The 23561-nt window shown below is 35.9% G+C and overlaps 1 protein-coding gene across 2 annotated transcripts in view; it reads left to right on the top strand.

Annotated features, from left to right (window-relative positions):
• Positions 1 to 22796, top strand: part of UHRF2 (ubiquitin like with PHD and ring finger domains 2) — a 73468-nt gene extending 50672 nt beyond the window's left edge. For both annotated transcript variants that reach the window (XM_060102170.1, XM_060102169.1), the window contains 10 exons: positions 3862 to 3985; positions 4251 to 4358; positions 7253 to 7357; positions 10424 to 10530; positions 13761 to 13923; positions 14618 to 14758; positions 16686 to 16782; positions 17111 to 17268; positions 20645 to 20743; positions 21769 to 22796. In XM_060102170.1, coding sequence (XP_059958153.1) covers positions 3862 to 3985; positions 4251 to 4358; positions 7253 to 7357; positions 10424 to 10530; positions 13761 to 13923; positions 14618 to 14758; positions 16686 to 16782; positions 17111 to 17268; positions 20645 to 20743; positions 21769 to 21915 — 1249 coding nt within the window. In that variant the 3' untranslated portion in view covers positions 21916 to 22796. The remainder of the gene's footprint in view (positions 1 to 3861; positions 3986 to 4250; positions 4359 to 7252; positions 7358 to 10423; positions 10531 to 13760; positions 13924 to 14617; positions 14759 to 16685; positions 16783 to 17110; positions 17269 to 20644; positions 20744 to 21768) is intronic.
• The last annotated feature ends 765 nt before the right edge of the window (positions 22797 to 23561 follow it).

The following is a 23561-nucleotide window of genomic DNA, read 5'->3' as shown; positions in this document are numbered from 1 at the left end:
CTCCAGTCCCTTCTCCAATATGAGTCCTGTGTTCTTTCAAAAATGCAAATTTGATAGTTACTCCTTTGCTTCAGAGGCTTTATGTTACTGTACAGGGCCCTGCACAGTGTTTTTTAGTTGATTTCTCCCACTGTATCCCTTACCACTTTCCTCTTTTATTTCCCCAAATACTCTATACCCTAGCCAGATTAAATATCTTTCAGCTTCTTAAATAAGTCATGTTCTTTATCTTCTCTGGGTTTACACTTGATACATTTTCTTCTTGGAAACATTTTCCTCTTTGTGTAACTTCAGGATGATATTCATCCTTCAGGTTTTCACTTAAGTATGATTTCAACTGGGAAGCCTTTGTAGATGGTTCCCTCTACCCCTCAGTTATTTTAGATGTGCCTATTAAATGTTTTATAATGGTACTTAACAGTTAAGTGCTTCGTACATGCAAGACACTAATAAAGTGCTTTGTATGGATTATCATACTTAATCGTATGAGGTTAATAGTAGAACCAGGCACCAAGGTCAAATATACTTGCCAAAATCTATACTTCTACTGAGTAGTGTTAGCTACAGAGAGAAAGGATTAGAAAAGAGACTGGGGGAAAATGTTCCCAGTTAAAGTTATAATACGCCATTTAAGATGTCATATTAGGAAGTTTTTTCTTTTTAGACTACGGTTCATGTTGTTAGCATGGAGGATTAAGTTAGAGGGATGACAGACTGTACTCAGAAATACTAACATCACCATTACGTAGCTGATAACCATTGTGAAGAATAGATTGTTCTCCATTCCTTTGGTCTCTCCCGACCTGTTGGGAAGGTTGTTGTATTACAGCAGAGGCTGTAGGGGTGGGGGAAGAAGAAAAAGGATAGAACTTCTTCCTTTAACCCTCTGCCACTACTTTGCATGGTCACACCCTGCATTTTACCATCACCAGTAATTATATTTCCTCTGAAGTCTCATGTGCTTCTTCTTCTTTGTTTCTGTGGACGATATGTTCCTGCTTCACTAAATGCGAACCTTTCTTCCTGCTCTCACAGTTTCGTATCCTTTTGCATTTTGAGGAACTTCACTCTTGCAGTTAATTCCTCTCCCGAATTGCCATTACTGGGTTATTCTCATTAGTATCCTAGAATCTCTTGTTTTCACAACACATGCACATACACACTCTTTCCTAGGTCCCATTTCTCCCACCTGTGTATTGTGGGAGAAAGCTGCCCACTTCCTTGCTTCTCAGAGCTGTCTCCACTGATTATTTTTCTATTTGCTCTCCTCCAGTCTGACCTTCCCTCTCACTACTCAACTATATCTGCTTATATTAGGCTTACACATTATATGTTGCCAAACCCAAGGGTCACTTCTGAGTCTTCTCGTTACCGTCCTGCTTACCTGCTAACTCTGTTTTTGTAGTTGGTATGATATCGTCTAATCTCATTTTCCTCCAGCTTCACCGGCCTTTCCTTGGTCTCTTGTTGGTTTTCTCTCATCTACCACATTTCAGAGTTTCCCAAAGCACTACCCAGGTTTTCTCTCTTCATCCTTGCTCCCTAGATGACCTCATGTAATCATGAGACTTTAAATACCAGGCAAACAGCTTGGAATTTATATTTTCAGATCCAGTCTTCCCTGAGCTTTATATTCCCTATATTCAACTGCCTGCTTCACTAGTATCACAAAACTAGTGAGTCCAAATAGAGATCTTGATTTCCACAAACGTGTCCCCTAAAATCCCACTCCTCACCTAATTTTCAGTAGGTAATACGATCATCTCATCCACTTATTGAGGGCCAAAAAGCTAAACTTAATTTTGATTCTCTCTTCTCCCCACTCACATCCAATAACACATGAGCAAGTCTTACAGTTCTCCATAATGTTTCTGTACTCTCACCACCCAGTTCACACCACTATCTCTACCCTGAACTGTATAGTAAATGCCTAACTAGTCTTGCTTTCACATTGTCTACTAGCTATCCTTCTTGCCACAGCAGCAGAATGATCTGAGTCCTGAATCAGGTTACTCACCTGTTTAAAACCCCCTAATGTCTTTTGCGTTAGGATAAAATCTCAACCCTTGCCATCTGTGACCTGCCCCCTGACTACTTTTATGTTCTTCAGAACTTACCATTCCTTACTATGCCTCAGGACCTTTACATTTAACACCTCTTTGCGTGGATTGTCTTACCTGGCTTCTTGATAGGAATCTCAGCTGGAATTCCACCTCAGAAGCTTTAACTGTTGTATCTAAAGACACATAACATTTCTAATCACTATTATCACCCACGTAACCCTGATGTATTTCCTTTATAGCATCTACCACTTTCTGAAATTGTTTCATTGTATGTACTAGGTTTCCTTAACTGTTTACAAATATTTTGATCACAAACATTTATCCCTACGCAGCGCCAAAATAGTGCCTGGGTTCTTAACAAACCTGATGAAAAGATGGATCCCAGGGATGACTATAACTAGAACACTGTCTTAGATTACCCTATGGAGTATTTCTACATTCATATCGAGGTCCTTCACTTTACCTGGAATTCCTTAACCTTAAATCTTCTTTTCCACTTCTCCAAATCATGTTGTCTGGATATTTAACCTCTGAACTCATTTTCTCATCAGAGATAATATCTGCTTTCACCATAAGATCTTTGATAAAATTATAGGGTTAGCACATCAGGTAAAATACAATCTTTCTTACAACAAATTAATTTTTGGAAGCCTTCCTGATTTCCAAATTAGTAGGGATTTTACTTGATAGTATTTATTGCCGTATCATACATTATTTTACCTTGAATTTGTTTCTGTATCTCACTGCCCTACTAATTTTCTCAGGGACCGAATTGTTTACATGTCTCATAATTAGGCAGTCAAAATTAACTAGTGGATACAGGTGTCATCTTCTTTACTCTATAGGCCACGTGGCATAGATCATTATAAAATGGGAAGTATAGAAAAAGAAATCTAAGACTAATGGGGGAGTGACCAGTTGATCTTTGGATATACTCAAAGTTTCCATTCCTTGGTGACTCAAGAATAGTCCCATCTCATTCTATAGACATACTTATGCTTTGCTTTTTAGAAATGATATAAGGCAGATTATAGTGGTGTACAAGTTACAGTAGAATGACCAACTACAGATAGGCTAAAGGACAAACAAGTATAGAGAATTGAAATTGAGCTAGAGATAAAGCTAATATAAGCAAGCATCCTTGAATCCAGTGTACTTGTTATAATAAACTATACTTTTTTCAGGGGGGAACATTTTATTTGCAGCAATATTCTCTAATTAGAAAAATCATAAAATATCTATGGAAAGCTTTCTGGAGGTAATATGTGATTTTAGCAAGGTGACAGGCCACCCATTCAGCACGCAAATATCAATTAGACTACATTTTTGTATAGACTGCGATTAGACTATACATTTTTGAATCTGAGAATTCTAATAACCAATTTAGATGGGGAGATATATCAGTTGCATGGATCATTGTTCAGTCTAGAATCATCTATTCTTAACACTTTTGCTTTAATGATAAAAACTTCAAATGAATAATTTCTATTCTAAGGATTAGTGATAAGATCAGAGTTCACGGTGCCATTTAAATTGGACAGCCTTGTTTGGCTTTTGCACTGCATTTGAGAATTTGATAATAAAATCTTTTAAGTTCTCTAAAAGAATGACAAGTTTTTTTCAGTGAGCTTAATCATGTAAATATTTTGAAAAGCTTAATACTGAAATGCCAACTGAAACTCTGTAATATACACCAAATATTACATCTTAAAACTTGTTCTAACCTAGAAAGGCCATTATTCTGTTATTGGCTTTAATATAATATTATCAAAATTCCTTTTCTTCTTTTTTTTTTAAGGTATTGTCCTTCCTGTAAAACTGATTCTAGTGAAGTTGTAAAGGCTGGTGAAAGACTCAAGATGAGTAAAAAGAAAGCAAAGATGCCATCAGCTAGTACTGAAAGCCGAAGAGACTGGGGCAGGGTAAAGAAGGAAGTCTCTTTTTCTTCCTAGTTATAATGTTTATAACTGTGACGCAAGTTACAGTGTTTTAGTTCCAATAGTAGTAATGGTATAAATGATGTTAATCTGAAATGTTAACAAATAACTATATTGATTAATCATATAAATTGTTAAGTATTAGTCATATACCTTGTTAGGTTTTTATTTTATCTGCATTTTATGGGAATTAAGGGCTTTCTTTAAGATTTAACATAACTGATTTCTCAGTTTGTTCGGTACCTTGTAGGGAATGGCCTGTGTTGGTCGCACTAGAGAATGTACTATTGTTCCTTCTAATCATTATGGACCTATTCCTGGAATTCCTGTTGGATCGACTTGGAGATTTAGAGTTCAGGTATGTTTTAAATTGGCTTAGTTGAAAGGGTAAAATCGGGTATAGTTCAAATTGTAGCAGTGTTAGTGTCGATTGATTCTAAATGGACTAACCTAGGTAGTATCACATGGCATTCAGTTGTTAGAATGAAAGATTTCCTATAGGATGGGTAGACTCTTGCTCATAGCTTAGCAGACAGAGGAGCACACATCATGGAATTAGGCTTCCTCTAGGCCTTTGAATCACTTCGTTTTACTATTCTGTTATAGTTATGGTAGTTAAAGTTATTAAGTGTTCTGAAGAACTTTTCTTGCCAAGAATTTAATATTTGAAATAGATCTTTAAGTCATGCAGTAAGTTCTCATTTAATGTCATTGATCTGCAAGGAAGCTCACTTAGGATGTTTTCTTTGGGGATTATCCTCTTGAATGAATGTTAAGATATTGGTTAGAGGAAATGTCAGATAATCCAAGGATTAAATTACTTCTCTTTTCCTCTTGAAGAAAACTCTTGTATTTTTCTAATTTCTTCTTTAGAAAGGTAATTTTTTCATTATGGAAAATTTAATATGGAAAAAAAAAATCTTAGGTAAAGAGCAGTTTCCAATTAGACAGGATTCTGAACTTCAAGAGTCGAATAGCACTGGTGCTTAGACCATTATTAAAAATTTTAAGGGCTTCCCTGGTGGTGCAGTGGTTGAGAGTCCGCCTGCCGAGGCAGGGGACACAGGTTCGTGCCCCAGTTCGGGAAGATCCCACATGCTGCGGAGCAGCTAGGCCCGTGAGCCATGGCCGCTGAGCCTGAGCGTCCGAAGCCTGTGCTCCGCAACGGGAGAGGCCACAACAGTGAGAGGCCCGCGTACCGCAAAAAAAAAAAAAAAAAAATTAAGGTTAAAATAATGTAATACATATGCATAGCATGGAAAGTTAAATACTAGAGTATGATTTATATTTTAAAAACCTACCCTCTTTTTTCACCATTTTCTAAGAGGCAGTCAATTTAAAGTTACTTTTTCTGAATTTACCTCTTTATTTATAAATAACATGTTTGTATGGCTTTTGTCTTTATATTTTGGTTTTATTAATCTCTTTCTATGGAAGACAAGCATTTAGTTTAACACACTCTGTCCTCTCATCCTTGCAATGGTTATATCATAATTTTGAATAAATCAATTTTCAAGGCTTATATTATGACTTTGGATCTATAAATACAGTAAAAAAAAAAAACTGAGTTCAGGCATACCTCATTGCATTGTGCTTTGCTTCATTGTACTTCACAAATACTGTGTTTTTTACAAATTGAAGCTTTTTGGCAACCCTGTGTCAAGCAAGTCGATAGGCGCCATTTTTCCGACAGCATTATTTTTTAATTAAGGTATGTACGTTTTTTAGACATTATGCTGTCATACACTTAAGACTACAGCATAGTGTAAATATGACTTTTATATGTACTGGGAAACCAGAAAATTTGTGTGACTCGCTTTATTGCAATATTTATTTTATTGTAGTGGTCTGGAACCAAACCAGAAATATCTCTGAGGTATGCCTGTACAATAATAAATAAGATTTATTTTTTATACTATGTATTATTTATAATATTTATATATGAAATAAAAATTATAATAAAATACACTTAGTGTATTTTTAATTGCCTTGTTCTTTGTTTGCTTCTTTTTTTGTATGCCTGTCATTCATTCCCAGATTGTAAAAGCCTCATTAATAATGGTCTAAGATGACTGAGGTCATTGGCCTAAGCATTTAGGAGGACAGATTTGCAGTTTAGGAAGTAGGGAAGATTCAGCATGATTTATTATCGGGGTTGGTGAGGTTGGGAATCAAATGGTCCTATGCTCTAAAGTACCTAAGTGTTTCCAAGGCCTAAATCCAGGTTCTGTTGCTCTTATCAGCTTCTCATCAACTTCTAATATGCCTCTTTACCTAGCCCACTATACAGGCTTGGATTTACTCTGCTAAGAACAGTTGTGTGATAAACAAATGAATTAGAATACTTCTCTTAGGGAGTTTGAAGTACACAAAGAAGTGACACTTACGTTTAAGTGAGCCAGAATTGAAGATACATGGGGAAAAGTAGTAGGCCATTGAAATAGAAGAATTACATGAATAAACTAAAAATGGGTAGTATGTTTATCATTGAGTAGTTGGGCTCAGATGTATAGGCTCCATAATGGAGAAGCCGAAGATAAGGCTGGGAAAGTAGATAGGAGCCCGGTTGAGAGAGGGTAATATGTAATACTTAACTTGGGCTTAATATACTATTAAGACTGTTAAATACATGTTAAGCAGTTGAAAAATAAAAGCAGATATGTTCTTAAAAGGATCATTCTGTTTGTGATAGGTAGAATGAGTTTGAAGGAACAAAACTGCTGGAGGCAGTGAAAAAGGGTATGTTTTAAGTATTCATACTCAAACTAGGCTTATATCAGTGAAAGTAGAAAAAGATGGTTTTGAGAGATTTAGGCGATCAAATCAGCAATATTTGCGACCAGATGTGTTTGAAGAATACAGAAGAATGAGGCTGAAATGACTCTTGCCTTTTTGACTTGGCTAGGGAACAGTGCCATAATGAAAGATGAGAAAGGAGAAAAAAGAGATCTAGAGCACTTACAGTAAATTATTTTTTGCCCAAATTGAGCTGGAATTACCAATAGACGTAGGATAATAATTATTTAATAGTTATTTTGAAACTCACAATTCTAGGCCTGAGCAGTTTTAAGAGTTCAGTACCTGAAGGATATATAGTTGGGGAGAAGTAGTCTGTGAGCAAAACTTAGAATTCTGTGTGATATTCAGTTCTTAGTTGAAGCTTTTAGGATACAATAACATATGTGAAACCATTTTGTAAATGTAACTTAACGAACTGTTCAAAGGTATTTTAAGTCTCTCTTGATGTTATAGGTGAGCGAAGCGGGTGTCCATAGGCCCCATGTTGGTGGAATTCATGGTCGAAGTAATGATGGCGCTTACTCTCTTGTCCTGGCTGGTGGATTTGCGGATGAAGTAGTAAGTCATGATACAAGCTTGTTCTTTAGAACCTGTCTTGATCATTCAGTAAAATACAGAAGCTTTGTCCAGGATAAATCGCATCTCTTCTAGCATCATTTTTATGTTGAAGTGGTCAGTTTTTTACCAGTTAAAAAGTAAATCAATTGGCAGTCTTTAATCTTTGTGTGTACTGATTATTGCAGTGAAAATAGTCACATTTTCTTTAGAGCTCATTTTTAATTTTGGGCTCATTTACATTTTTCATAATTGTAGATTGACATGTAGCATTAGAAATAATACAGAGATGTCTTTGCCCTTTATTCAGGTTCAGCCAGTGGTAACATCTTGCAAAACTATAGTTTAATATCACAACCAGGATACTGACATTGATACATTCAGGACACTGAACATTTCCCTTACAACAAGGATCCCACATGATTTTGTCACTTCAAAAATTTTTATAAATGGAATCGTATAGTGTATAACCTTTGGGATTGGCTTTTTTTCACTCAGCATAATCCTCAAATCGTGGCATGTGTCAATAGTTCATTCCTTTTTATTGCTGAGTAGTGTTCCATGGATATAGGTGTACCACAGTACAACCCTTCACCCATTGAAGAACATATTGGTTATTTCCAGCAAATAATGCTGCATTAAAAATTGTGTACAGGTTTTTTTGTAAATATGAGTGTTCATTTCTTTGGGATAAATGCCCAGAAGTGTAATTGCTGGGTTGTATGGTAGTTGCATGACTAGTTCTTTAAGAAACTGCCAAAAAAAAAAAAAAAGATGGAAAAAAAGAAACTGCTGAAGTACTTTCCAGAGTGACTGTACCACTTCTTGTTCTTATCAGCAGTGTATGAGTGATTCAGTTTCTCTGCATCCTCACCAGCATTCAGTGTTGTTGCTTTCTTTTAGCCATTCTGATAGGTATGTAGATATAGCTCATTGTAGTTTTTTTTTTTTTTTTGCGGTAGGCGGGCCTCTCACTGTTGTGGCCTCTCCCCTTGCGGAGCACAGGCTCCGGACGCGCAGGCTCAGCAGCCATGGCTCACGGGCCTAGCCGCTCTGCGGCATGTGGGATCTTCCCAGACCGGGGCACAAACCCGTGTCCCCGGCATCAGCAGGTGGACTCTCAACCACTGCACCACCAGGGAAGCCCAGCTTATTGTAGTTTTAATTGACATTTCCCTAATGGCTAAGAGTGTTGGACATGATTTATTTATTTGCTATGTGTATATCCTCTTGGGTGGTGTAGCTCTTCAGGTCTTTTGCCCATTTTCTAATTGGGTTGTGGGTTTTGTTTGTTTTTACTGTTCATTGGATGTGTAGTTTGCAGGTATTTTCTCCCAGTCTGTTTCATCTGCGTGCTTTCATGGTATAATGATGAATTCAAGTATAGATGAGTTAATGACATAAAATTTAACTATTTTTACATGATTATTTGCTGCTTGAAGAATAATCAGAAATGTTTTTGTTCTTATGTTTCAAACACTGTTGAACTTAGGTTGTCCCTATTATGCTCTCTCCTACCTAGTTCACACTACTTTTTCCTTTATAGCACTACCACAGTTACAACTTTAAAAGTCGACAAGGTTATAAATATGAGCATTGTGAAGTCAATCCAGATACCATTTGGAAGACTGTATCTGATCAATTTAAGAAGTATTCTGGACTGTTTTAGATGTACTTATTTATTAGAATTCCTTCAAATGGAGTATACACTGAAGATGAAATTCCTTAACACCTTATTCCTTAAAATATAGACCTCAATTTTGGGTCAACAAAGTGAATTGAATGAAGGTTTTAGGACATATAGAAACACTTAAAACCATGAGATTTTTAGTTATGACTTTTAATCAAAGGAAAAACTAGATGCAAAATAATTGACCTTTATTACAAGCAAGAATTAAGTAGAGAAAACTTCATTATCTTAAGTTCAGTCTGAACTAGTTAAAATAATCTTGCATTGAAGAAGAACCACTATTGAGATAGTGTTAGTAGAATTAATTTACATACTGATAGTTACTTTTCTCGGTTTAAGTACTGAATGAGGCAAAAACAATAGCAATATAAATTTGTAGCTACTATAAAAATACTTGTGGACCTAGTTTTTTTTTTTTTTTTTTTTTTTTTTTTTTTGCGGTATGCGGGCCTCTCACTGCTGTGGCCTCCCCCGTCGCGGAGCACAGGCCCCGGACGCGCAGGCTCCGGACGCGCAGGCTCAGCGGCCATGGCTCACGGGCCCAGCCGCTCCGCGGCATATGGGATCCTCCCAGACCGGGGCACGAACCCGTATCCCCTGCATCGGCAGGCGGACTCTCAACCACTTGCGCCACCAGGGAGGCCCGAGCTAGTTTTTAATATCTTCTTTGGGCGTGTTTTTTTTCACATTTAGTAGATGCTATACAACTTATAGTATCCAATTCTTTTCTAACTTTCTTCTTAATGATAGGTAATTGTTTTATGCCAATATAATTTGCATAGACTGTAAAATGTGGGGAACTTACAATGCTGTTATGATTTTTAACTTTGAAATTTAGCAGCAAACTTGGATATGGTGATTCACTTTGTTATAAAGCAGAAATGTAACACACCACTGTAAAGCAATTATACTCCAATAAAGATGTTAAAAAAAAAAAAAAACAAGCCTTGGATGTGGTATAGATTGCTGTTGGGAAATCAGTTTTGGAGTATTTATTAAAATGGTGCCCTGTAAAGAACCTACAAATTAATATTGATAAGTTGATTTTAATAACATTGAATTAAACTAAACAATATTCCCAACCCATAAGACCTTATTTTGTAACATTCTATAAGTTATTTGTATAAGAATACTATGTTTGGAGGTGTTGGAAGCTATAACTTTAAAATGAAATCTTTAGATCAAGTGATACAGCTTGAAGGTATATTACACACAAGATTGCATTTGAATTTTGCCTTATTTTGGTAGATACCTTGAGAGAACATGTCAACTTATAACATCTGAACCAAAAGTTCTGACTCTGAAACAAGAATTGGTGAATTATACCTGGTATAATTAGGTATAATTTAGGTTTTAATGCCAAAAATGTTCTTCTGCAGGACCGAGGTGATGAATTCACATACACTGGGAGTGGTGGTAAAAATCTTGCTGGTAATAAAAGAATTGGTGCACCATCGGCTGATCAAACATTAACAAACATGAACAGGTACTCTATATTGTTAGTTTGTAAAGACTGTTTAGAATTTGGGCTTTGTGTAAAAGTTGGATTATAGGACTATAATTTATAACTTACACTGTAGAGGAGAATCTTAAATTGTGAGTTAATATAGCTAAAATACAAATCCTATTACCTGATTAGTATATAATTACTTATAAGCTTCCTAACTTATTTCTTAGTATCATTTTTTTAAATGAAATAATTCCCAGTCTTAATACGTGTGCTTTGCATTTGGAAACATATTGAAACCTTTAAAGGAAAGGAACCTATATAATTTAATGAAATTGAGGACAAGGTGGCTTATCTACTACCACATAGGTCAAAGTTATGTTCTACTAAACACAGATTTATCTTTTAAAGTGACAAACTTCTTTTTAGAGGAGACTAATGTGAAATAGGGTTATGTTTGGGAGCCACATTTATGTGCATAAGTGAAACATCAGATAACTTAATCAGAACTACACAAGATGCTTTTAGGATTTATGATAAAATGTCTTTTAACTGTTAAAAAAGAGAATGTTTAGGTACAAAAGAGCCACCTTGTGCTGACTTTATTCTATAGAAATATTCATGATATTCCAGCTTCCATGGGAATAGAAAATTTAATAACTTCAAAATGTTTTATTTCGTAAGTGCATGCTAATACCAATAATTAAGTAACCCAAACCATCAGATATCAATGACCACATTATAACTTGTCATACTGATAATTTTGTGATCATGAAGTTGAAATTTTTTGTATCCTATTATTAAGGGTATTTTGTGGAATACTGAGTAAAAGTGAGTATTTTTCGCTTTCCTGAGTCTAAATCACTCAGTTTTAAGTAGTGTGTCCTTAATTTCTGATTACCATGTGAAGTAAAGAATATACTTTATGATTTCAAGACTTTGTTGCATACCAAGTTACATAGAATCTGTTTTTATGTCTTCCTTCTATATTATTTCTGACAGTAGGATTATTTTATTGAACCAGCAGAGGAGACAGGTCAGATTTGCTGGTGAAAACATTGCTGAGGTAGGAGTCCAGCCCCTACGCAGTCTTTTTCTAACAAGAAAGCAACTCTTTAGGAAGAATGATCTTAAAAGGAATTAGAAATATTTTGATGTGTATTGTCAATGAAAATGTATCTTGAATTTTCAGAAGGGCTTTTTCATGTTGTCAAATCTGAAAATTATATTTTCCCTTTAATAATAACATTATTTGGCTTGAATGAAACTTCCTTTGTAACTACCTTCACTTGTAATGTACATGATAGATTCTTGTCAAGCTTTTGAAGAATCTAATAAATATACCCTGTTTATCATGTCACAATCTCAGAAAATAATTGACAAGTAGTAAAAATGTTTATATTAATAAGGAAGGTAGTGAAAATGAAATAGAAACTCAAAACAATTTAGGATTGACTTATCACAGAGACTCTAACATTCCCTCAGGTAATTTATACATTAAGCTGTGAGTACACCTTGTGATTGTAAAGGCCTCTTAGGCAAAGGTACCTATATGTTTTATAAACACGAAAGCTGAGGTGAAAGCTCTGACCCATAGTATACTCTTTCCTGACGTGTATATGGTCTAATTCCTTTTTTGTTTCTCTACTAAGAGGTAGTTTGATACCTGCTTTTTGCTTTTGAGAAGTTTGTTCCTGTTTCTTCTCAGCTCTTCCACTTTATGAAACTGAAGAGGGCAGCAGGTAACCTGGCCATCCTTTATCAGGGCGTTTAGAGGCAATCGATTGAGCTGTGGATAGAATAATGGAAAAGCCTTGTTGTTTTGCCTAGTTTCATCCTCTTGGACTCTTTACACAAACTTGAACAGACTGCATACTTATGTGAAGCTAGAAGTGAGTTAATAATTCCAGTTAATGGTGCAGTCATTATGATGGAAGGTACCTGTGAGCACCAAAGCATTCCGCTCATTAATGTGAAGATAGTACATATCTCTTTCTTAGCTCTTTAAGAGGATGAAGTATATGTATCTCAATAGGTATTCCATAAATAATACCAGCCCTAGAATTGATGGCTACATTTTCTTCTACCTCAGAGTTTTAATTCATCTCCCATTTGAGATAAAAAAGATAACTTGGTGACCTTTAACTCTGACCACGTCTATTAAAAAATTTTTTTAACAAAACACTTAAGTTCATTTACTTTAGCTATGATAAAAAGATTATGGTAGATTAGTCATTTAGTCTTAAGGTCTTTGTTTGGGGGGTTTTTTGTTTGTTTGTTTTTGAGCTTGCATAAAAAGAACTATACCCTGAAAAAGCATGTTGTATCATATCTGATTTTACCAGATTTGAGGGGAGGGTATCTTTTTTTTAACCTTAAATGTTCTTAGTGGATTCTTTTCACTTAGGATATAGGTGTCTTAGAGGAAAAATACTAACTTTAAATACATTCTAGTTTGTCTTTTGGGGAGCAGGACTAAGTTTCCCCAAGGAAGGTCTTCTAACGTCTATTAACCTTACTGATTAATTACTACTAGGTGAGTACACATACTAAGGAAGCTTCAGCTAAATCCAGTGCTGCTTCCAGCTCAGTGTTCCTCCTTGTTCATGTGTCATCAGTAAAATGTAGTGATCTTGAGCAGCCAAAAATCTTTATTGTCATGATTTAGCACAGGTGTTTGAATGCTTCAGTTTTATTTAAACTTACCTTTTTACTGGAAGTCTTTAAAGGATATTCTCATATTAAACTTGTTCTTATTATCTTCTAAACTTTAAGGAATCTCTATTGTCTGGAATGTGGAAAGTAGACCTAGAAAGGTCATTCATACCTTGCTGACAAATTTATTTTTCTGGATTTCTTTCTACATTTCTCCAGCAATTTACCTCATTCCCTTATCAAAAATAACTATTACAACAATCACTTGCTTTAGTTTTCCAACTTTCTCCCTTCCCTCAACAAACGTTATTTAAAGAAAATTCCATGTATTTCTAGTTGTTTTCTATTATACGTGGCACAGATGTTATTACTTTCAGAAGAACCCTACAGGCTATCTGAGAACCAATCCCCTGGCTTGGGGGTGACATCAGAAAACTGATTTGTCTTCTCTGCTGGTGGGGGAAAGCATAATCCTATTATCTGGAATAATATGGAAAGAATCATAGAATCTTAACCATCAGGTAAGGCATAATTCACCTTTTAATTGAGCTAATGATGCGATTATATACTTGAAGAAAGATTACTTGGTATAAAGACTTTGTTTTATTTTTTAGGGCATTGGCCCTAAACTGTGATGCTCCATTGGATGATAAAATTGGAGCAGAGTCTCGGAATTGGAGAGCTGGTAAGCCAGTCAGAGTGATACGCAGTTTTAAAGGGAGGAAGATCAGCAAATATGCTCCTGAAGAAGGCAACAGATATGATGGCATTTATAAGGTGCTCTATCTGGCATGACATCTTGTTAGTCATTCTTCCTGGGCTTTCAAGACAGGGTTGCCACAGGGAACTGCTCTACTGTGGGTGGGCTAAAGGAAACAATAGACCATCTTAGTTGGTCTTTCTACTTTTTCTGGAAATACAACATGTACAAAACGATCTCTTAATTTTGACACTTGTCTTTTAAGGCTTATCTGAAGTCCCTAAAGACAGAGTTATATTTTGGGTTAAGTTTTTTTTACAAGCATATATTCTCTTATTATAAAACTGTTCAAATAACTTGGCCATTGTAGATATTGATTCTTATATCTTCCAGAATGATTCTAGTTTTAATAGATTTTTCGAAGTGGAGCACATCATAATTTTGAAAATAGGTTGCATTCTTTGTTTTAAAAATGAAGACATCTACTGCCACCATTTTTATATACTATTATGCAAAATTCTATTAATTAATGAGCATAATCTTGCTGCTACTTCAAATTTATAGCAATCTATACTTAACGGGAATTATCATAATTAAGAAATAAGGTCAAAACAATATTTAAGTGCATATTTTTTTACTTACTATTACAGCAGAGCAAGTATCTTTCAAAGTTGCATTTAGTTCTGCCAAGTTTACTTAAAACACTAATATGACATTATGAATAAGTCTAAACTTTACATTTCAAACTAGTACTGAAATATTACAATTTAGGTGGTGAAATACTGGCCAGAGATTTCATCAAGCCATGGATTCTTGGTTTGGCGCTATCTTTTAAGGAGAGATGATGTTGAGCCTGCTCCTTGGACCTCAGAAGGAATAGAACGGTCAAGGAGACTATGTCTACGTTTACAGGTTAGATTACGTTTGTCTAGGCTACTTGTATTTTCATAAAAACGTACGCCTCTGTACTATCTATGTGCCTTAACACTGGATATAACCCACAGCAGTTGGTCAGTGGACTGTAAGGGGTGAGGAATGAGATCATGCAAGTATACAGAAAGAAAAGAAGTAAAAAAGTAGCATCCTAGGTGTCAAACTGCCCTAAGACCAAGAATTGTGCTTGGGGAAAGCTGGGCTTGACAATGAAATGTAAAATGCAGTTGACCCTTGAACACCATGTGTTTGAACTACATGCGTCCAGTTATACATGGATTTTTTTCAATAGCAAATATTTCAATACATATCTGTGGTTGGTTGAATCTGCAGATGTGGAGGGCCAACTATAAGTTACACAGGGATTTTCAACTTGAGAGGATTGGCCCCGCCCTAACCCCCTGTGTTGTTCAAGGGTCAGCTGTATTTCCAATTCAATCTGGACTTGAAGTATGAGGGAAAGGGATACCTAAACTTTAGATATAAGAGGTCTTGAGAAGGGAAGTTTATCCTAGAGGGCACAGGGGGTGTGTCTCTGGTAGGGGAAGGGGGGAGGTGGCTTATAAGAGTGGTCTGCTTTCTACCCTTCTCACTTTTCCTCACCCCTTTTCTCTCTTCCCCCTCAAAGCTGCTTCCTTGTCCTGTCACCACCTTTAGTGCTTTGCCTTTTTTTTTTTTCCCTTTGCCCATGCTCAGCTGTTAACCCATATAAGACTTTGTTGGTTTTTTGTGCATAATGGATGGTATGGCTCCATTTCCCCTCCACTACCTATACACCCTAGACTTTGTCCCTGACACTGACTTCAGAGCATGGTTTGAGCTCATCCTCCATCACTCCCCATCGCTGTGCTTCTCGTAAAGACTACCAGCTTTGTCATTTCCCCTGGCTCTGCCCACACTGCATGTGTAGGGGCTGAACTATGGGCAAGTGTCTGACCACCCAGGCAGGTGAGTGTGTCTCTTCTAGTGCAAGTCTGTTTCTGTTTTTGTTTTCTTTTTAAACTCATAGAATTGTTTAAATGAGACCCATCAGCTGCTAAAATAACTGCCAAAATAATTCCTTTTTTAAGTAAATATTTTTAAAACCTATTGTTGAATCCATTTTCAAAGGATTTTTTTTTTCAGGTCTACTGTTCAGCAGAGCAGTGTTCTAGATAGGTTAAATTTGAAACAGTTGAGCAGAACGAAGCATATAAGCCACTCAGCTATGATGAGTTAATATCATCGATGAGGCCTGTATAACATATTGAGCTTTTAAATATGAGTGTTATCACAAAGCATGTCCAAAAGAAAGCATAGCCAATAACACACAAGGGTAATAAGGTAGAATTTATTCCTTAAAGTCTAACCTTTTAGTTGATAAAGAATTCCGTAATTTAGTGGCTTTAGGTCTTCTAAAAGCTCTCCCGCCCCACCCCACCCCTGCCTCTTAATTTGGGGAGATAGAAATTTGGCCCTTCATGGGGTTTTTTGTTTTTAAGATTGGCTCCATAACTTAGTGTAACCCCAACTATATGAGTATCATCTATTGTGCTCTTTGGTTGATCTTCACTTACCTTCATATCTAATTCTACTTTCCTTTCTTCCTCAAACTTTTTAAGCCCCCTAGTCACAACTCCTAAAAAGTTCTTTCTTCTCTTTGATCTGAAACTAAGATCATCACATTATAAAATGGAATATCTTTAACAGTCAAAGCTACATGGTTTTACACTGAATTGGGGATTTTTAATAGTCTTATGTCCTTTGAATTCTGTTTCTTTAAACGTCTGTGTCCTTTATATAAATCTTTTCAATTTAGGGAAAGTATAGATTCCTCCCCATTCCCCTTTTTAAATTTCTGACAAGGATCTAGAGCCCCTCTTCTCTGTGAAGCTTAAATCTACATTGTACTTTTTTCCCTCGTCAGTATCCAGTAGGTTACCCTTCAGATAAAGAAGGGAAGAAGACTACTAAAGGACAGTCAAAGAAGGCCAGTGGAGCCTCAAAAAGGCCATCTACAGATGGTAGGTAATGATTGCAGGACATAAATCTGAATAACATAGTTTCTAATAAAGAGAAATAGTAAGAGAGTAAATTGAAAACTCATAAGAAATTTTAAAAAATGGAAGGTTTTTTTTTTTGGTGGGGGTGGGGTGGGGTGGGGTGAGATTTTTGTGTATCTTAATAGTGTCAGAGCCTAAACAAAGTATCCTAAGCTATATGGGAAAGTTAAATGCTGCTCTACCCTGGTTATCTTCATGCTAAACATAATTGGTGCCAGTTTACTCTTTCGTTTCATAGTTCTGCTTAGAACCACTTGTAGTGTGCTGATGTATTTTTAAATAAATCTAGATGATTGTCCAAGTGCCTCCAAAGTACCGAAAGCATCAGATTCAGCAGAAGCAGTTGAGGCTTTCCAACTAACCCCTCAACAACAACATCTAATCAGAGAAGATCATCAAAACCAGAAGCTATGGGATGAAGTTCTTGCATCTCTTGGGGAAGGACCAGTATGTAAATATTTTTTCACAAGTTTCTAATATTAACAAATGATGAAAAATATTTTCCCTATGAATTATCATTTTCACAAGTCAGTTAAAACTTGATCCTTTTATCCAATCTTCTCACCCAGTACGGCCACCTTTCAGAAATGAGGCAGCACTTGATGCTTTTAAATGGATTTTAGTCTTAGATATTGGTTTTTTGACCTTTCTGTGCTTGAACTTCATAATTTACGGTGAGGTGCTGTTCATAGGAAGAATTTTCAGTTGTGGAACACATTCAGTTTAATCTAAAACTCATCAGGAAAGGTTTGTTATAGCTCAAAGTTACCTGATAGAACAAGTCTTAAGCAATTCAGCATAATTTTCAATGCCCACACGTTCAACCTAGGAGTAAAATAAACCAGCATTTATTTAAGTATTTCTTATGTTTTGGATTTTTTTTTCCTTTTTTTTTTTTTTTTTTTTTTGGTAATGATAAAATTTTAAAGTGAAAAGGAATTTTAAGGTTAACTGACGTCTGGGTTTTGTGTTAAGCTGTGTTTTGCAATGAAGCTTTCTTATCAAATCCCAAAAGGTAGGGGTTTCAAATGTAAATTGTCTGTTCATTCTTTGCTCACTGCTCTTATTGTCTCTAATTTTGCTTATAAATTTGATTCTTCCGTTTTCTTAGATATTAGCCCCTTGTCATGTGTAATATCGGTACTCTTCTGCTTTCTTTCCTTCAAAAAGAAAAGCTGCTGTTTTGTGGGTGAGGTCTAGTATCCTCTCTTGAAATTTCACTTTGCCATTTTTTAGTAATTTCTCCCTTCCAATGTTTTCTTCATTTTTCTGAGTACATTGGCCAGAACTTCTTGTGTCTGAAATGGTGTTAATGCATATCTATATGCCCCTTTTATGTGGATTTAGAGGGAACTCTCATAGTTTTTGTGTTGCTTTTTGTTTGACAAATAGTCATCATTATGGAAACATCTTCCTGATACAGTTTGTAGACTTAGAAAGAATGAGGTTTATCAGATACCCTTTGGATTGATACTGGAGGGTTTTTTTTTCTTTGTTTCGTCTATAAATGTGATATTTTGGGTTGTCCTTGGGTAGAATGAGACTCACATGTTTAGAGGACAGAGAAAAGTGAGTTAGCTCTGTGAGAAGTGTTACTTGCTTTTTAGCCAAGAGAACCAGGCATATGGAGAGTCTGACTCTGGTACATCAGATTCTTTTTCACTGAGAGCAAGTAAGAAACAGCAAGCAGTTGTTGGTCATGGTCAGATTATTTTCTGGTTGGAGAGGATACAGCTGGTTAGTGATAACTCAGGTGAGTTCCAGCTGTGAGTGGGCAGAAGACAAAGTAGCAGATACAGGTGAAGGATAATGCCACCTGAGTGCACATGGAAGTTCTCTTTTGCGCGTCTGTTGTCTGGGTTGGACATGTGTATTAGGCTTCAATCTGCGGCTTTTCATATACCCTGTTTATCAATTTTAACAAATTATTGAAGTGGTCAAATCCTGCAAGACTTGGTAGGTATGTGCAAATCAAGTATACTTTTCAACCTCTTCCTTCAATGTAACTTTTATGTGAAAGTCACCAACCGACAGTTCTCAAACAAACAAAAACAATAAAAATCCTGCCCCTGTTGGCAGGATCTTACACACCTATACCTAGGTCAGGTGACTGTGACCTTGCTGCTAGTGGTTACTCTGAACATTTATGTACTATTGCCCTGCGTAGGTTTCATGCCCATTCTTTTCAGATAAACCAGGAACACATTTAGTAAGCCAGAAAAATCAGGTTTTGGCCAGCAGTGACTTTTAAATAAATGCATATATTACATATGTATGCTTATATCCAGACACCTTCCCAAGGCCCTATATGATCTGGCATCCATCCCTACCTACCTCTGAATTCTTCTCTTGCTGCTCTCTCAGGCCCAAACTGCTTTAGCCACAGTGACATCTGTGCTATTTAAACACACTCAACCTGTTCCTGTTCCTAGGCCTTTATACTATCTCTCTGACTAGAATTCTCCTCTCTGTATCTTCATGTGGTTCATTCCTTCATATCTTGTAAGTCTCTGCAAAATACTACACTCCTCAGAGAGGCCTTCCCTGGCTATCCTTTCTAAAATAGACCCTCCTTACTCTGTTGCTTTAATTTGCCTTGTTTCCTCAGATACTACTATCTGAAGTTGAGTTTTTAAAAATCTGCTCTCCTAAAGGACTATAAAGTTCCATGAGAGCAGAGACTTGGCCTTTTTATTACTGCTATGTAGATGAGTGCCTGGCACATTGTAGGAACTCAAAATGTTGATACTAAATATGCTCATATTACAGGCACTGTGGAGGTACTAGGGAAACATCAGTCATTAACAAAGTAGTTTGTCAGAGAGAAGGTACCTGGTATTAAAGTTAAGTTTTTTCCGCATCTCCCCCTAACTGGTATATTCTTCCAGTGTGTTGAATAACACTTCATTGATAATTCACTTGAGCTTTATAATCCATGCTTAAAAATAAGTTATTATCAAGACATAACTATGAAATGGAATCTTTGGTTTTTTTTTTTACTTGAAATTCCTGTAGATTCTACTTTTTTTTATTAACATAAAGAACAAACATAAAATATACTCCCCTACTACCAAAAAATAACTGAGTGGAGGATTATCCTGGTGACTATTCAAAAAACTACTTTTCCTTCTAGGTTAAACAAACAGCTTGGATAAGATGGAACCCAGTAATGGCTTTTGAAGATTATAGACTACCCATCTGATCATGTTTGCTTTATAAAGCTCGACCTTCTGTAATTTAGTCCCAATTTGAGTAAACAGTAGCACCAGGAAAATATGGGATTGGGGATTGGGGCAAAATATCACAGAAAATTATTCTAGGTAAATAAATACGTTGATTCTTTGGGGTCTTAAATACTAGAGTATTATTGCCAAGTGCTTTTATCTTTTTTAGCATAAAAAATAAGTATTAAAGTTTTGTAAGAGAAAAAGATTGAATATATATAGATATATTAGAATACTAGAATACCATGGAGCTTTTTGAAAATAGATCTGTATAGACCTGAGACAGGCTGTTCATGATTTTTTTAAGTGAAAAATAGTAATCTCTGGAATATGAAGTTTACTTTTTAAAGCCATATGTCCTGACTTTGCAACCTTTGCAACTCAATCCTAAGATTTAAAAACTAATGTGTTTATCTTATGGATGGGATTTCTGCAGTTTCCTATTACACATTTGCTTGTAGTTACAATCACTACTTGATTTTTTTCTTAATAGAAAACATACTAAATGGGATTGACACTTTTTTGCCCAATTATTTGGAATTCTTTTAATATATTATGAAATGCTAACCTTTTTTTCTTCTCCTTGGGTACCATTCTAGAATTTTCTGAAAAAATTGGAACAATCTTTTATGTGTGTCTGCTGCCAGGAGCTAGTTTACCAGCCTGTGACAACAGATTGCCTCCACAATGTCTGTAAAGTAAGTAGAACTCCTTTCTCATTTTCCCTTGTTAGGCCAGAAGGCATACTAACCTCCAAACCTCTTTTCAGCACGCGAACAAGCATTTTTTTCATGAAGCAGAATAGATAAGGAACCTTGCTGGTTAGGAAGCACTTAATTACATCTTGGTGGTGAATCCATGTTTTAATTCTATAGTAATTCAAATCTGTATAGTCTCAACATTCTATCATGTTTGAAATTATTGAGGAGGGGTTGAAATAGAGAAGAAAGTAATGTGTTGTTGCTATTTTCTGTTACAGCTTATGTATGTTTCATATATTATAGTGCAAACTGAAATAATTTCGTGTACTTGAGGGAACCTAGAACAGATTCAGTCTGGCAGCATGCCCAGAGGAGTTGAATATTGTCTTATCAGTGTGGTGTAAAAGGCATTGGAATTTCAGTCAAACCAAGGTTGGAATCTTGTTCTACTGACTGGTGGTTATGTGCCCTGACCTAACTTCTGAACTTAGTTTCTTTTGTAAAATGGAAACCGACCTTCCACATAAGTGTTTGTATGTGACCTTGAGTCAGTTAAGTAGAGCTAAATATATTTTTGGAAAGCACATTATACATTGACTTCATAAAATAGATACATAATTTAGTTTTAAGCAGGGGATTCCTGAGTTGTTTTTCTTTTGTGCTCTATCAGGAAAGATCAGGATTAAAATCCAACCTAGAAGGTGAGGCTAGTGGAAACATGCAGAATTCTAACATTCATTTTTACTGGATGAGGAAATTAATGTATACAAAAGTGGTCATTTACCTGAAGTCTCACAGTATGTGTTAGAGGTGGAACTAAAGCCACATCTGTAGGTTAATTTTCATAGTGCAGATTCAGGCCTTGACAGTTGTTCATGTTTTATGTTTCTCTTGTTGCCAAACAGTAAGTTTCTAGTTCTGTTTAAAAGCCTAAGTTGTTGAGTACTTTCTATATGCTTTACCCTCAGATGAAATTAGGTGTTTTTTTATTTTGTTTCATTTTGGTTTTGGTTTTGCCTTAGGATTGCTTACAGCGCTCCTTTAAGGCTCAAGTGTTCTCCTGCCCTGCTTGCCGGCACGATCTTGGCCAGAATTACATCATGATTCCCAATGAGGTTCTGCAGACTCTACTTGACCTTTTCTTCCCTGGCTACAGCAAAGGACGATGATTTGTCTACTTCTACTGTGTTGCTCCCCGTGGCTTTTTGGACAATAAAGAATCTAAAATGGTTGGGGTGGGGGGGGGTGGAAGCAATGGTGGACCATATCTCTCACGTTCTGAAGCAGCTACTCCTCTTTCCTACGTAGCCATCATCTTGTGTGTGTAGTAAGAGGCCCATTTCTCAACTGTCTTTTAAATATCAAAAGGTAGTTCTTGTCAGTTTAACAACTAGTTTTAATGAGTAAAAAGTCAAAGCCTCAGCTCTAGTTGATATCCAAGTTATGATTTATTTTGCAACTACCTCAGGACAGAAAAGATTTATGGGGATTTTTTAAATCATTGAATAATTAGTTAAATGAAATTTTAGCTACACACTGCCTCCCAAATATTAGTTGTGCCTGGTTCATGTAATTTGATTTTCAGAAAAGAAAGTGACACTTGAGATTGTTGGAATGAACGCAGCTTCTGTAGTGTGCATAATACATTTTTAATGTCTTCTTCCATTACAGTGTGTGTTTTGCAGGACAGGTTCATTTTTTTAGCCAATTTTGTGAGCTCCATTGTGCTTTTTTCTGGTGTTTTATGCAAGCTGACTACTAATGAAAACAATATGAATGCATTGTTGCTGCATTAGTGTAATGTGGTGTGGTTTTGCACTTAAAAGAGGTATTCAGATGATCTAGTTGTAAATGTTCATGTGAAAAGCCTCTTCTGTACTAGTCAAACTGCTTTTAGTGAGTCTCACCAGTGGTTTTACATCTGCAGAGCATTGAGGACTGGGCTGACTTTTTGAGAGGATTGAAATTGCTTCATATTGTGATCCTAAATTTTATATTCACTATATTCCCTAAAATATACCTTAATAAATATTTTATGACCAGAAAAATAGTTCATCTTGTTTCACTTTTTTACATTTGTCTGGCTTATATTTGTAGGTGTTTTTAAGAATCAGTCATTTCCAGAGTATTTCATTGTGTGTTTTTACTGAAACATTTTGCACAATTTTTTACTCTTAATTTTTGGTATTGAGAACTAGTATGAAATCTTAAGCACTAAGGGACAGATTTCACCCTGGGTTTGATCTTTTGGGTTTTTTTTAACTGAATGGGGAAAATGTTTCAAATTAAGAACCTAGTGACTATTCTTTTATCTATAACAACCAAGTCTTATGTTCAATTTAAGCATAATCAGTGCTACTTATTTCACAAACCTGAGAATATTCTAAAACAGTTCTAATTTCTGAAACTAAATTTTCATAAAACTTTTAATATTATCGAATCAGTTTTCCTACCCCTGAATTCAGAGCCATGAATATAGCCAATATTTATTGAATATTTGCTTTGCATTTGTTCATGTGTGTTTATTTAATTCTACTGACAGTCCTAATAGGCAAGATTTCTTATCCTCTTCTTATGGATGACTGTCAAAGGCACAGAAAGGTTAAGAAACTGGCCAAAGTTCATAGGGCAAGGAAGTGCCAGAGCTGTGCTGTAAACAGGCTATCTGAGTCCAGATCTGGCAATCTACTTCTGGGCTATGTAGACTCTCACATTTGAATATAAGCCAGACTGGTTTCAGTGCTTTTCCTGCATTCAGTTAAGCTCAAAATCAGCTCTGGGAAACACAGCACCGTGATTGGAGCTACTGTCACTT

The sequence above is a fragment of the Mesoplodon densirostris genome, chromosome 6 (genome assembly GCF_025265405.1).
Source record: "Mesoplodon densirostris isolate mMesDen1 chromosome 6, mMesDen1 primary haplotype, whole genome shotgun sequence".
In the NCBI taxonomy this organism is placed as follows: domain Eukaryota; kingdom Metazoa; phylum Chordata; class Mammalia; order Artiodactyla; family Ziphiidae; genus Mesoplodon; species Mesoplodon densirostris.
Note: the sequence above shows the minus strand (reverse complement) of the source record. Positions and strands in the feature narration are given on the sequence as shown.